Genomic DNA, 14,256 nt, shown 5'->3' with positions numbered 1-14,256 from the left:
CTTCTCTTCTCAGAATTTCTTGGAGCCCGTCAATCTACACGCTATATCACTGGCGGTTCATCCTCATTGCTTCCGGACAGGATCAATGAACATAGTTCACGAATGAAGTTCATGAATATATACACGGCCAATATTATTTATGAACGTTAACAAACTGAATACATAGATATATTCAAATTTATTCATTTAATTAAACGAGATATTTAAATTTATTTATTTATTTAATTAATTATATATATTGAAATAATATAAACAAATTATTATTAAGTTTAACATCAAATCTGTCCGAATTTCTTCCAGTACTCCCGCCAACTCGTCTTTAGACCAACATAGAGGAAATAAATCACAGATGACTACTAATCGTTAGTGCAGATGATAAGATATAAGAGGGAAACATGCTCGGACATGCTAAATTTAGGAGATGGTAAGGTATAAGAGGGAAACATGTTCGGACATGCTAAATTTAGATCCTAAGATCATGTATGATAATACCTCATCTCTTAACTTATCACACCGCCCCAAGGACTTCTATTTTAAGCGATCTTGCTACAAAGGTTGGAACCGCCAACCTAGCGGCCCCCTCAACCCGGCCCCACAAGTATGAGAGGGAGTAAATCACGGTGAATACGGGCCCAGCTATGACATGGCGGTCTCAAGTGTTTAAGCGATCTTGTCTGCATGACATGTGGTCTGGTTCTGTTCTACAGTGAGTGAGTCAAGATAATTTTTAATTATGGAAATGTTCTACAGCCAGGGAAGAATCATCAACAAACAAATTGAGATCTCGATGTTTTTTGCTCATTAATCGAACAACAAATTTCAAAACTTAGGCAGATCAAACATCGTCATTTAATTTTCCGGAAACAACCACCAGCTCCGACGATGAACTGCTCGTGCCGTTCCCCTCCAGCAGGCGCCTCTGCTCCTCATCATCGCCGGGCGGCGGCAGCGGCGGCGGCGCGGCCTCCGGTTTCTTAGCTTTGGTTGTGGACTGCTGGTACAGCACGCCGCCGAACATGCAGACGAGCAGGCCGAGCGTGCCGGCGAAGGTGGAGTGGTTGTCCCAGACCACCAAATTGATGACCACGGTGAGGAGCTTGTTGACGATCCCCAGCACCGTGAAGCCCGTCGCCGAGATCGCCCGTCGGCACGAGAAGCCGAAGAAGGAGATGGAGAGGCCGAACAAGCACGAGAGCGCCACCGGCAGCACGACGCCCGGGGAGAACCACTCCGTTCGAGCTCCGGCGACGGCCTCCTCGATCTGGCCCAGCTCCCCCATCAGCAGCAGCTCCAGGGGAAACAGCAGCAGCGCCTCGAGGTTGTTGTAGAGGACGAGGCCCCACGTGTTGAGGCCGATGGTCATCACGACGTGCTTGATGTAGACGAAGTCGACGGACATGCTGACGAGGTAGGCGGCGGCCCAGGCGTAGGCCGTCACCGTGAACTGGTAGTCCGTGGCGACGTAGACGACGCCGCCGCCGAAGATGACGGCGAGGGAAGCCCAGGTCCGGAGCGAGGGCCAGGGCTGGTGGAGGAAGAGGGTCTCGCCGACGGCGACGAAGAGGGGCACGGCGGAGCGGAAGACGATGAAGGTGTCGACGTTGGCGCGGAGGAGGAGCTCGCTGTTGGTGAAGATGGAGACGTAGAACATGAAGGCGGCGGGAAGGAAGCGCCACATCGTGCGGAGGTTGAGGGGGTCGTGGTCGAGGAGGCCGAGGCGGCCGCAGAGGGCCACGCCGACGACGCTGGTGAGGTACTGGAGGGCGGTGAGTGCGCCGGGGTAGGGGAATTTCATCACGGCCCACTTGTTGATGATGGAGAGCAGGGAGGCGGAGATGCAGTAGCCGGCAGCGACGCCGTAGACGGAGGCTTGCTGGGCTAGTAGCTGAAGGAATCCCGGTTTCGGAGGCGGCGGCAGGTCGGCGCCGATCTGCATGGCGGCGGCGGCGGCAGCGGCAGCCTTGGGTGTCGACATCTGCGGAAGAACACAGAGAATTCTACATCAAGAATTTGATTCTTTGAATGAATTTAATCATGAAAAAAGGGGGGAAAACAAACAGGGGAGAGTTTTCTTTACCGAAGGCGGAGGCACAGGGGAGATGGCTCTTCTTCCAGGGATGGGGGCAGACTACAAACAGTCAACCATTGACAGATTGGAATTTGGACGGCAAGGCAAGTTGGCCAAATTTGCCTCCTTTTTCCAACTCTGATCGTGCGAAGCTTTGCTTCTAAATTTAAAAAACAAACAAACAAATGTTCAGAGTCGTAGTTGTGTTCGACGGACAATATGTAAAAAAAAAAAACAAATATATTAAATATATAAATAAACTAAAAATAATATCTTAGTATTAAAAGTAAAAATATTTATTGATCTGTTTAAAAGTTGATGAGAGAAAGGTAGGATGTGGTATTTTGGTTGATTGTCTGTAAATCGCTTGGCGTGAGAGGTTAGGGCACGGGTTCAGCGTCACGACAGGGGAGAAGAAAAATATAAAAATAAAAGAAAAGAAAAATAAAAAGAAAGAATCAAACATTTAATTGTTTAAATGGGATAATCTAAACAGATTTTTTTGGAATCTAATATTTATCCTCGTAAATTTGTCATATGAATTTCGAAAAATTCTCGAAAAATTCTGAAAAATTCCCTTATGATTATTTGCTCTTTTTTGGTATTTTACATTCTCCTCCATTAATAAAAATTTGGTCTCCAAATTTTCATTATCTACCATCAGCCAGTATTAACAACAAATAGATAGTATAAATGTTGAACGGAAATTAACTCACATACCTCAAATAAAAAGGTGGGGGTATCGAGCTCGGATCGTATCCTCGAGCTCCCAGGTAGGCTCGTTTGAATGATGTTGTCATCCGACTTTAACTAGTTGGATAGTTTTGTTCCACAGCCGACGCTCTTTATGATCCAGAATCCGTACCGGAACCTCCTCGTAGGTAGCGTCAGGCTGAATGGGAACTGGTATATCAGATAGCACATGTGCTGGGTCGGGTATGTATCTCCTGAGCATAGACACATGAAATACGTCGTGGACGCTTGCTAGGGACGGTGGTAGTGTCAGACGATAAGCTACTACTCCAATCCTCTCCAAGATCTGGAAAGGTCCAATGTAGCGCGGGGCTAGCTTACCTCTGAGGCCAAATCTCTTCACCCCTTTCGTGGGTGAGACTCGCAGAAATACATGGTCGCCTGTAGAGAACTCCAGGGGTCTCCGTCTCCGATCAGCATAACTCTTCTGGCAGTCCTGCGCCTCTGACATCCTCCGTCTGATAGTACGGACCAACTCTATCTCATGCTGAGCTCTATGAGGCCCTAGCAACTGGGCCTCCCCAACCTCATCCCAGAGGGTGGGTGTCCGACAAGGCCTACCATACAACGCTTCAAACGGTGTCATCTATATAGCCAAATGAAAACTGTTGTTGTAGGTGAACTCTACCAATGACAAATGGTCCTCCCAACTACCTCCGAAATCCAATACACAAGACCTCAGCAAGTCCTCTAGAGTCTGAATGATCCGCTCTGACTGTCCATCTGTCCGCGGAAGGAAAGCTGTACTGAGACGGAGCTGAGTGCCCAAAGCCTGTTGCAGACTCTGTCAGAATCAGGACGTGAATCGAGGATCTCTTTCCGAAATAATACTCAAAGGAACACAATGTAATATGATGATCTACCGACAATACATATCTGTCAATCGATCTAGGGAATCAATTTTCCAGATTGCTAAAAAGTGTGCCGATTTGGTTAATCGATCAACGATTACCCAAATCGCGTCATGGCCTCGTCGTGTCCTAGGCAAACCCACCACAAAATCCATGGTAACGTGTTCCCATTTCCACTCAGGAATAGGAATCCCCTGAAGTAATCCGACAGGTCTCTGGTGCTCAGCCTTCACCTGCTAACAGACAAGACATCTAGCTACGAATTCCGCGATGTCTTTCTTCATACCGTTCTACCAGTAGAAACGCCTCAAATCTCGATACATGGAGGTCCTGCCTGGGTGGATAGCAAATCGGGGGCGATGAGCCTCCTGAAGTAACTCCTCCCTGACCGGGTGAGATGGAGGCACGCATAATCGACCTCGGAAATATATAATATCCGCATCATCTCGGGTGAACTCTGTCTTCTGCCCGGAAGCTACCTGACTGCCAATGAACTGAAAATGCTGATCATCGGCCTGGACCTCTCGAATCCTAGTCCTGATCGACGACTGAGCAACCATAATAACCAACATACCCTGCTCTATCCATCCCTGCTCCTGAAGGCCCAACTCGGAAAAACCCTAAATCAAGTCCGTTACTGAAGCTCGGTGGCAAGCCAAAGTCCCTCTGGACTTCCTGCTGAGTGCATCGGCAACCACATTAGCTCTCCTCGGGTGGTAGCTAATGGTACAATCGTAATCCTTCAGGAATTCCATCAATCTCCTTTGTCGGAGATTAAGATTCTTCTGAGTGAACAGATATTTGAAACTCTTATGATCCGTGAGAATCTCAAAAGTAATGTCGTACAGATGATGCCGCTAAATCTTCAAAGCAAATATAATAGCAGCCAACTCCAGATCATGAGTTGGGTAGTTCTTCTTATGCTCCTTCAACAGTCGAGAAGCATAGGAGACTATCTTGCCGTGCTGCATCAGAACAACACCCAAACCCTGAAAAGATGCGTCGGTGTAGAGTACGAATCCGTCCTCTTTAGAAGGCAAAACCAAAACTGGTGTCGACACTAATCTCCACTTCAGCTTCTGAAAGTTGGTCTCACAAGTTTCTGTCCAAGTCAACGGCATAGAAATCTGGGAGAAACCTTTGACGAACCGTCTGTAATATCCAGCTAGTCCCAGAAAACTACGGATCTCTTGTACTGATTTTGGCTGCTCCCAACTGGTGACAGCCTCGATCTTCTGAGGGTCTACTGAAATACCTCAGCTAGAAACCACATGACCCAGAAAACCAACAAAAGATAGCCAGAAGGCACACATGCTAAACTTCGCATATAGCTGATGTCGTCGAAGAGTCTCCAAGACTGTGCGAAAATGCTGCGCATGTTCCTTCTCGGAACGCGAATAGACCAATATGTCATCGATGAAAACGATAACAAACTGATCAAGATACTCCAGGAAGACATGGTTCATAAAATCCATAAATACCGCTGGAGCATTGGTAAGCCCAAATGATATTACCCAAAACTCATAATGACCGTATCTGGTACGGAATGTTGTCTTCTGAATATCAGATTCTTTAACTCTTAGCTGATGATATCCGGACTGCAGATCAATCTTAGAATATACTGAGGTACCTCTGAGCTGATCAAACAAATCATCGATCCTTGGTAAGAGGTACTTATTTATGACGGTCACTGCATTCAGCTGTCTATAATTTATGCACAACCTCAGAGTACCATCCTTTTTCTTGACAAATAATACCGAAAAACTCCATGGAGAAGCACTAGGGTGTATAAATCCCCTGTCTAAAAGCTCCTAGAGTTGAACCTTCAGTTCGTTCAACTCTTTTGGTGTCATACGATAAGGAGCTTTCGATGTCGGCGTGGTTCTCGGAATCAACTCAATAGTAAACTCCACTTGCCTTCTAGGAGGCAAACCTGGTAGCTCCTCTGGAAATACGTCCGGATACTCTCGGACTATTGGAACGTCGGAGAGTTGAGAACTACTGTCGTCTTCAATATTAATCAAAGACAATAGAAAACCCTTACAACCTTGTGACAACAACTTCTGAGCCTGAATCACCGAAATAGTCGATATGTCGTCGTCTCTCATGCAGTGAAATCCCACGAGGGTTGGTTCGGAGGCCGGAATGTGACCACCCTCATCTGGCAATCAACAATGGCATGATATACTGACAAACAACCCATGCCAAGAATAATATCAAAGTCGATCATTTCTAGTACTAATAGATCTATCGTAAGTATCTTGTTGCCAAAGTCTAACGGGCAACCTTTGACCTCTTGGGTGACGTCCAAAGCATCACCGGATGATAGAGAGACGGTTGGTCGTTGCGGTCTGAAGGTGGGTAATCTACCAATCTCTCACATAAAGGTACGAGATATAAAAGAATGTGAGCTACCAGTATCTATCAGCATATCAGCAGATAAGGCATAAATGAAAATCGTACCGCGGAAAACGGATCCGTCGGCCCGCTGCTTATCCTCTCTGGTAATCATGTGTATATGTCTAGTCTCTGGTGGAGGTGAAGGTGGTAGCGTTGCCAGCGGCTGCTGCATCTGGGCAGGAGCCGACCACTGAGGCGGTGCTGGATACGGGGCCAGAGGTGGAAGAGAGGACTGCGACTGATACTGTACTGGTAGCTGGGACTGCGTCTGGTACTGAACCAGTGGTTGTGGCTGCAGATACTGGACTAGGGGTTGAGGCTGCAGCTGATGCTGGGGTCCCACGACAGAAGTCTGTGGTACCATGAGGGTGTTAGTGCAACCTTAGGTCAAGGTTGACCTGGTTGACCCGACTCGAGTTGACCTGACTCGAGTTGTATTTTGATGTTTGACGAAAATAGAAAAGTTGTATCTTGATGTTTGACAAGAATACAAACTTGGGAGATTGTGGGTGCAACCTTCGGTCAAGGTTGACCTGGTTGATCCGACTTGAGTTGACTTGATTCGGTAAAGTCCAAGTATGGAGACTTGGCACGGGAAAAGTCCAAGTATGGAGACTTGGAACGGAAAAGTCCAAGCAGGGAGCTTGGCACGGGGAAAAGTCCAAGTATGGAGACTTGGCACGGAAAAGTCCAAGCAGGGAGCTTGGCACGGGAAACGTCCAAGTATGGAGACTTGGCACGGAAAAGTCCAAGCAGGGAGCTTGGCACGGGAGAAGTCCAAGTATGGAAGCTTGGCATGGGAAGTCGGAGAGGGCTCGACAGCTCGTTCTCCGGACTAGGTCAGAGAGGGCTCGGTAGCTCGTTCTCCGGACTAGGTCAGAGAGGGCTCGGTAGCTCGTTCTCTGGACCGGATGAAGTCGGAGAGGGCTCGGTAGCTCGTTCTCCGGATTAGGTTAGAGAGGGCTCGGTAGGTCGTTCTCTGGAGCAGATGAAGTCGGAGAGGGCTCGGTAGCTCGTTCTCCAGACTAGGTCAGAGAGGGCTCGTTCTCTGGACCGGACGTGGAAGTCGGAGAGGGCTCGGTAGCTCGTTCTCCGGACTAGGTCAGAGAGGGCTCGGTAGCTCATTCTCTGGACCGGACATGGAAGTCGGAGAGGGCTCGGTAGCTCGTTTCTCCAGACTAGGTCAGAGAGGGCTCGGTAGCTCGTTCTCTAGACCGGGAAGGCTTTAGGATTTAGGGCTGGTGGTGTCGGCCTTTTTGCATGTCACGAGGCATCCCAAATTGATAAAGATTGGAACTCAATTAAAATTAAAACAAGTGTCGTATTAAGGAGTCCCAAGTCGTATTTTTCCAAAGAGCACTAGTAAGTGTGTATGAATTCTAGAATTGGTTCCAATCAACATCTAATTCCAACTAGGTCAAGAATAGCATCAAAGAGAATCCATTCTCATCTAAACATGATCCATTCCCTCCTCATCAAATAAACATCAATTAAATTCGGATTTAAATGCCTCATTGAATCAATAGATCAATTATTATCTTTTCAATTCAAAATCACAGTAACATTAAACTCAAGATCTCACTACACTTCTAGATACCGAAATAGCATCTAAGTCACAGACACAATCAACTTCACAATTAATTCAATCACCAAATCTCCAATTCTTTCCTTCAATCAACAAAGTGATAGATAGGTAAATAATGAAGAACATCAAATGATACATTCGACATCTAAATTAATTCACAGGTATTAAGATCAAGAATCAAATTACCACTGATAAAGTAAAACCAAACTAGTATCTAAACAATCAAGGCAAAACATTAGCTAAACACTTGTTAGTAACTAAACATTAGCTGGGTTAAACTGAAATAAGAAATTCAAAATAAGAAATAGATTGCAGAGCTAAGTTAGTAGTTGAATATGGGTTTTGATTGCAGGAATTAAACAAAATCAGAATTTCAACAAAAGATCAGAATAAAAATTGCAGGAAAGATAATTCAAACAAAACTAAATTGCAAAGAAAATAATCAGATCATTAGATCTGAGCAGGTTCAAGAACTAATCAAAAGAGCAGATAAAGAAAATTAAACCCTAACACATTCCTTAATCCGGATCCAAGCTCAAACTCCAACAATCTGCTGTAAAACCAACAGAAATGCTCTCGGAACCCCTTAAACATTCAACAACAATCAAACAAACTACCTTCTATTACCAGGGGATGCTCATAGCTCTTGGAAACCTCCATTCGAGCTCACATTCAGCTGGTAATCCCATCAACCAAAGAAAAACAGAGCTCAGGTTCTGTTGAGTTTGCAACTGGATCGATTGGCCAAATCGACACAAGTTTGCTGCGGAATGTAGATCGGAAAACATCCAGAAGCATCTGAGAAACCTCCCTTCAGCTCTGGTGGATGCGAATAACGCCGGTAGGGAGACCTCCTCAACCGGGTATGCGACGATGAAGCAGAACCCAAATCGCCATTCGGGAAACCTCCCTCAAGCTCTCTGATCAACGGAAGTTGGACGCCGGAAGCTCGGATATCGTCGTCGGTGAAGAAGCCAGCTCTCAGATCTGGAATTAAGGAACGGGAACTCGGCGCCGCTAAGGAAGAAGACGAGGCTACAGTGAAGAAATCGCGAACGCCCGAGCCCAGGTGCACTGTAGCTTCTCACGAAGCTTTTAAACCTCCTCAAAACTGATCGGACGGTCCAAAACAATCCGGGTCTTGATCAACGGCTGGATGAGGTCAGATCTGTATCAAAACTTCTAGATATTCATCAATGGACGAGATCTGCTCCTCATTAGGTCGGATGGACCAGATGCTTGACGGATGGCTCAGATCTCTCCAATCTTCAATGGACGGCTCATAATACTCCAAGGTTTGATCGCCTCATTAAGCCCTTGATTTGAGCCCAAATGCGGTCTGATTTGATCGGGTCCATGACCCTTTTGATGCCTACAAAATAATAAACAAATATTAGCATCAAATACCATGAAATTAGGCTAATTTGCAATTAGGTCCAAAATCAAATGCAATTATGAAATGTAATGCAAATATGAGTTTAAGCTATGAATAGACCAATAGAAACATGCATTATGATTCAAAGTAATATAGCTAAATCATGATTATCAGCTGGGAAGCTCTAAGGCATTGGATCGGTCTGGTGACCGATCCAGTGATACTCAGGTTTATCTGATCGGTCTGGTGACTGATCAGTAACCAAACAGTGGTTCGCTGTAGGTTATCTGATCGGTCCACAGACCGATCAGAAAACGATCAGGAAGCTACTGATCGTTGCCTGATCGGTCCACAGACCGATCAGACTTTAAAGCCAACCCTCACAGAGATGGCTGACCGGTCTGGGGACCGATCAGTTGGCTCCCAGACCGATCAGGGTGGAGTCTGATCGGTCCAGGCTTAGCCGTTGCGACACAACGGCTAGATTTCTGTGTTGCTCTTTGTCTTCTTCACAGGTGCAGCAGGTGCAGGATATATATCGAGGTCGAGGGCCTCTATAGGAACAGTTCTTGCTCTTCCTCCTTACTGCGATTTGAGCTTTGCTGAGCTCCTCTTTGCTGAAGCTTCGTGTGAGCTTCCCTCGACTGGTTGATCAGCTGCTGTTGGCATCATCCGTGAAGTTGCTGCTTCATCAACGGACTCCAGTCGACGAGAAGAAGGCAAGCAAACTTGGTAGAGTGTATTTACATTCATATTATCCATTGTTTCTTGTTTTATTTCTTGTACTCCTTTATTGCTGTTGCAAAAGAGATTGTGGCGAGGTTTCTCCACCCAGAAGGAGTTCTTATTAGCCGGTTTTCCGAGGTCTCATCCACCGACAGATTGATAGGATTCGTCCACCTTACGGACACGCCGAGGAGTAGGAGTATCATCTCCGAACCTCGTTATATCGTTGCGTTTGAGGTTTGCCCTTTTCCATTTTCGTTTCTACGTTTATTTCTGCTGCGCTAACCTAAATTGTAGGAAGAAACGAAAATTTGGGGTCGGATATTCACACCCCCTCTCTAGCCATCCGAAGGTCCTAACAGAGGGCACTGGGGTGCTCCTGTCCATACATGCCATAAGCAGCAGCTGTAGGGGGAGCTGTCCTCTGCTGACGATGTGAAGATTGGGCTTTGTGCCCTCCTCGTTGAGTCCCTGTCTGACTGAGCTGTCCTCTATGACCAGACACTCTGGAAGTCATATGCTGAGCCTTCAGCGAACAATCTCGGCTCAGGTGCCCGAGCAGTTTGCAATAATAGCAAACCGGCTGTCCCAGGGAACAGGCTGTGGTGAGGTGTTCTCTGGACCCACATCTAGTACAGTAAGTGTCGTTGGCGGGTTGTTTCTGGTTCTGCTGAGAAGACCGGGAACATCCTGATGAAGATCGCCCTAACTTCTGAGGCTAACTAAAAGCCCCAGAAGTACCCTGACCTGGCCGACTACGACCACTCTGCTGCTGTCCGGTCGCCTGTGCCTGCTGGATCTATCATGATGTCTGACCCGTCTGCTTCCTTTTCATGTCCGGAAACGCTCTCTGCTGAACTGACTCAATCATGAGAGCTCTGTCCAATGTCTCTAAATATGATGAACTCCCGAAATCGACAAGCTTTACTTGTAGATGTCCATCCAGTCCCTGGATAAACTGAAGCATGCGGGATCTGTCCTCAACAACTAGTTCTGGACAAAATCTGGGCAACCGATTAAACTCTGCATTGTACTTTGTCACCAAGCGATTGTTCTACTGCAGACTCAGGAAATCTTGCCGGCGAGTCATCTGATATGCTCGTGGGAAGTAGCGGCTCTCAAAAGTCTCTCTGAATCTGGCCCAGGTGATGTACTGCTTGCCTGTGATGGAACGCTGCGTTAGCCACCAGGTGTCGGCCTCATCCCGTAAATGGAAAGCAGCCAGCTTTGCTTTCTCCCACTCGGAGCAGGCCATGTAAAAGAAGGTCCGGCCCATAGTGTCAATCCAGGACTGGGCTACACTCGGATCAGTCTCCCCGCGGAATAATGTGAATCGACTCTTTATCGACTCTGCCAATGCTGGAATCCGGGCTCATGTCTTGACAATATCCGTGAGGTGGGTAGGGATCGTCGCGGGAACTGGCGGAATCCCCGGAGCTGGTGGTACAAGTAATACCACTGGATAGACCAGGGGAGGTACTCCCAGTACTGCTGCATAAGCTGGAGCATGTACCACTGGTGGTACTGCAGGGTCGATATGAATGCCCGCGGCTGGAGGTATGGTAGGTGGTGGTACCGTAAATGGAGCAACCGGTACCGCTGGTGCGGGTGTTGGGTACATTGTAGGCACTGGGGGGCGCATGTGCCACTGGTGTCGGGTACACAGTAGGTCCAGGTGGCGGTGGTACCGGGTACACAGTAGGCTCTATCGGAGCAGGTGTCGGGTATGTCGGTGGTACCCCTGGTGGTACCGTAAATATGGTAGGGGTGGGTACAGCGGGTGCAGCCGAGATAGGTACCTCTATAGGAGCCATCAGGGTCTGAGAGCTCGACGCGCCCGCAGTATCTTGAGTCTGTCCCTGACCGACAGGCTCAACCCTAGTAGGCATCTCTGGCAAGTCTAGAGATTCCAAAGTCCTCTTACGTGGCCGTCCAGCACCACGTCTCGACGTAGTTGTACGTGTAAATCTTTTCATTTCTGTTAAGTTATAACTCAGATATTACTACAAGTATAAAAATTATAAAATTACCTTTATACCTATTTACCGTTTAGAGATGTTTTGTCGCTGTCCATCCCCCATTTTATAACCTCGAAATTCTGTACGAGAAAATCAACGGAAATCCGTACAAATCCGAAAGATATTTAAATACCCAAGTTAACTAGCAAACTCGGGCTAACTCTCAAATCCAGAACACGAAAAGTAGGTATCGTAACCCGCTCTGATACCAAATAAATTGGTATTAGATTAATTCGAAAATCCAACACAGAAAAACTTGACTCGCCATAACTAAAAACACAAAAAAAAACCAAGCATCAGAAACTTGGCTCTGATACCAAATAAATTGCCACGCCCAGGTAGTCTCTGCTAGAAGAAATTTCGGCAGTATCTCCCCTATACGGGTGACAATCTAAAACTTCCTACAACCATCCAGATACCTCGGTCAACACGGCCGGAACAATAACAATAAAAATAAGCAAACACCCACGCAGTTTAATAGTAAAACTAAACTAATGCAACGATAAGGAAATCCATCTCAAAAATCCTACTCAACTACACCCATAAAACTCAAAACTTATATCCTACTCAACTACACCTATAAAACTCAAATCACGACGCAATAAAATCAACTCACCTCTTCTACCGCCCAGGCAGGCATGTTGTAAAATATATCCAATAAAACTTATCGACAATAAAGATAATACAATATCCATAAAGCAAAACCAGCATAAGTCCAATACATAGACAACTATATAGTAAGAAAAGAACAATAAAAAGGTCCATATGAAAATCCTCGAAATCTGGAGGGGGACTAGCGACTGGAAATCCTCCGGACAGCCTCAACCTGAAAATAGTATATCAACGGGGTGAGTCAACTCCTCAGCGGGTAACTACTGACATGCATAGTAAGAAATATAATAAATAACAATAATTATGTGTACAGTCTCCAGATATAGGAATGATAAATGCAAATTGAAATATATAGGAGAAAAATTGTACTAACCAGGACCTGATGTATGGATAATAGACCAAGAGGTATAGAAATCCTGTATGCATGTCAAGCATATGCATCTACCAAATATGCAGCAAATAAGTGCAGCAAACACAAGCAATAAATGCATCAATGCGTATGATGCCAATGATATGTCCTGGTCACCCCTACTGTCAGTCAGCCATCTCACACACGATGGTGAGACTTAGTGGGTAGGGCTGTGACAACCGTGCACTCTGCCATCACTGCTCCTGATGAGTAACCGAGTGGACTGGATGATGTTAGAGTACACCTATCCTCCTACCCCAAATCATAAGTGGGGGAGCTCAATGCTTTCATCTCCTTAGCCAGTCCAGAGGAGGGATCCTTGACGTGCTACCACGCTGCATCACGCTACCCATGAGTGGACCAACGGAGCACTAATAGAGCACCTGCTGCAACACACTCTGCCTGAATAAAAACCACTAACCCATGAGTGGTAGTGTGTGCAGATCCATGTAACTGGCTATGTGCTTAACAATAATGGAGCCAACAATCGCACAACATGCAATCATGCGAGATGGTGCATGACACTAAGTATGAAAATATCTTGATCCTGTCCATCTCTACATAATGTGTACCAGGATAAATAGATCCAAACAATGGTCTAGGTACACATGGCATGTATGGTATAAAAACCTAGGTCCTGAACATAATAAGACATGATTATGTCACTACTTCTATAAGCATATAAAATTAGGTGGGTACTAATATGGAATGCAAAACAAGTAAGCAAAAACAAGCATGTAACATGTATCCGGTAATGACAAACCGATGCAGATAAGAAACATAATTATTACTATTTGTTAAAAACTAATATGCATATCAAATGACATATCTAAAAAGATAAGTCAAAGTACCCGCCTCCAATAGAAAGGTCCAATCCAATCCAAATCTAACGTCGAGATGCTCGTTTCGCGTCAAAGTCCTGTGTCACCAATATATATACATTTTTATTTAGCTACAACTCAAAGGAATAGCTAAATAAAATCCTTAAGAACAATTTAGGAAAAACCCCTAAACCATAAACCTCATTCTACCTAAATTAAATCCAACGGTTAATTATGGTTAGTTACCTAATCCCCAATCAACCCATTAGAGTAATAATCCAAACCTATTTAATAATCTTACCTTAAACTCACAACCTCTTCCTTGATGTCCTCAGTCGAAGCAAGATTGCCACAGCAGATCCCAAAAGCCCTAAATCGAAAAATATCATCGCATTCGTATCAAGGCATTCAACCCAAAGATTCAATCCAAATACTCACCCAAATTTGAATGCCTGACTATTGAGTCATTATCGGATGTACCTGCTGTTAGAAAACGTCGGAAACCAGTGGCCGGAGCGAACTAGGGTTGTTGTCCTCCGACTTAAAACATCACAGATTTATGTAACAAGATCTGGCACATCAACGAGAATAGATCTGTTGCAAGAAGTGGTTCGGCACAGTGGCTCGCGACAATCGGG

At 45.8% G+C, this 14,256-nt stretch overlaps 2 protein-coding genes across 3 annotated transcripts; both read right to left on the bottom strand.

Moving 5' to 3' along the window:
• Positions 1–764: 764 nt before the first annotated feature.
• Positions 765–2,253, bottom strand: LOC122036997 (GDP-mannose transporter GONST3-like). Of its 2 annotated transcripts, none has more exons than XM_042596447.1 (2): positions 2,078–2,253; positions 765–1,997 (listed from the first exon to the last, which is right to left on the bottom strand). In XM_042596447.1, exon 2 carries the CDS (start codon positions 1,973–1,975, stop codon positions 836–838), a length of 1,140 nt encoding a protein of 379 aa, XP_042452381.1. In that variant the 5' UTR covers positions 1,976–1,997; positions 2,078–2,253; the 3' UTR covers positions 765–835. The 2 variants fall into 2 exon arrangements, with proteins under 2 accessions (XP_042452381.1, XP_042452380.1); XM_042596446.1 differs by having other exon boundaries at positions 765–1,975.
• Positions 2,254–11,065: 8,812 nt separating this feature from the next.
• LOC122036979 (leucine-rich repeat extensin-like protein 1) lies at positions 11,066–11,572 on the bottom strand. Its single transcript, XM_042596411.1, has one exon. The coding sequence runs from the start codon at positions 11,570–11,572 to the stop codon at positions 11,066–11,068; it is 507 nt and encodes a 168-aa protein (XP_042452345.1).
• Positions 11,573–14,256: the final 2,684 nt, after the last annotated feature.

The sequence above is a fragment of the Zingiber officinale genome, unplaced genomic scaffold, assembly GCF_018446385.1.
Source record: "Zingiber officinale cultivar Zhangliang unplaced genomic scaffold, Zo_v1.1 ctg229, whole genome shotgun sequence".
Taxonomy (NCBI): Eukaryota; Viridiplantae; Streptophyta; class Magnoliopsida; order Zingiberales; family Zingiberaceae; genus Zingiber; species Zingiber officinale.
The sequence above is the reverse complement of the archived record's forward strand: the minus strand, read 5'-3'. Positions and strand labels throughout refer to the sequence as shown.

Bases quoted from the DNA above. Each gene is read 5' to 3' on its own strand.
- LOC122036997 (XM_042596447.1), bottom strand. From the start codon at position 1,975: ATGTCGACACCCAAGGCTGCCGCTGCCGCCGCCGCCGCCATGCAGATC.
- LOC122036979 (XM_042596411.1), bottom strand. From the start codon at position 11,572: ATGGCTCCTATAGAGGTACCTATCTCGGCTGCACCCGCTGTACCCACC.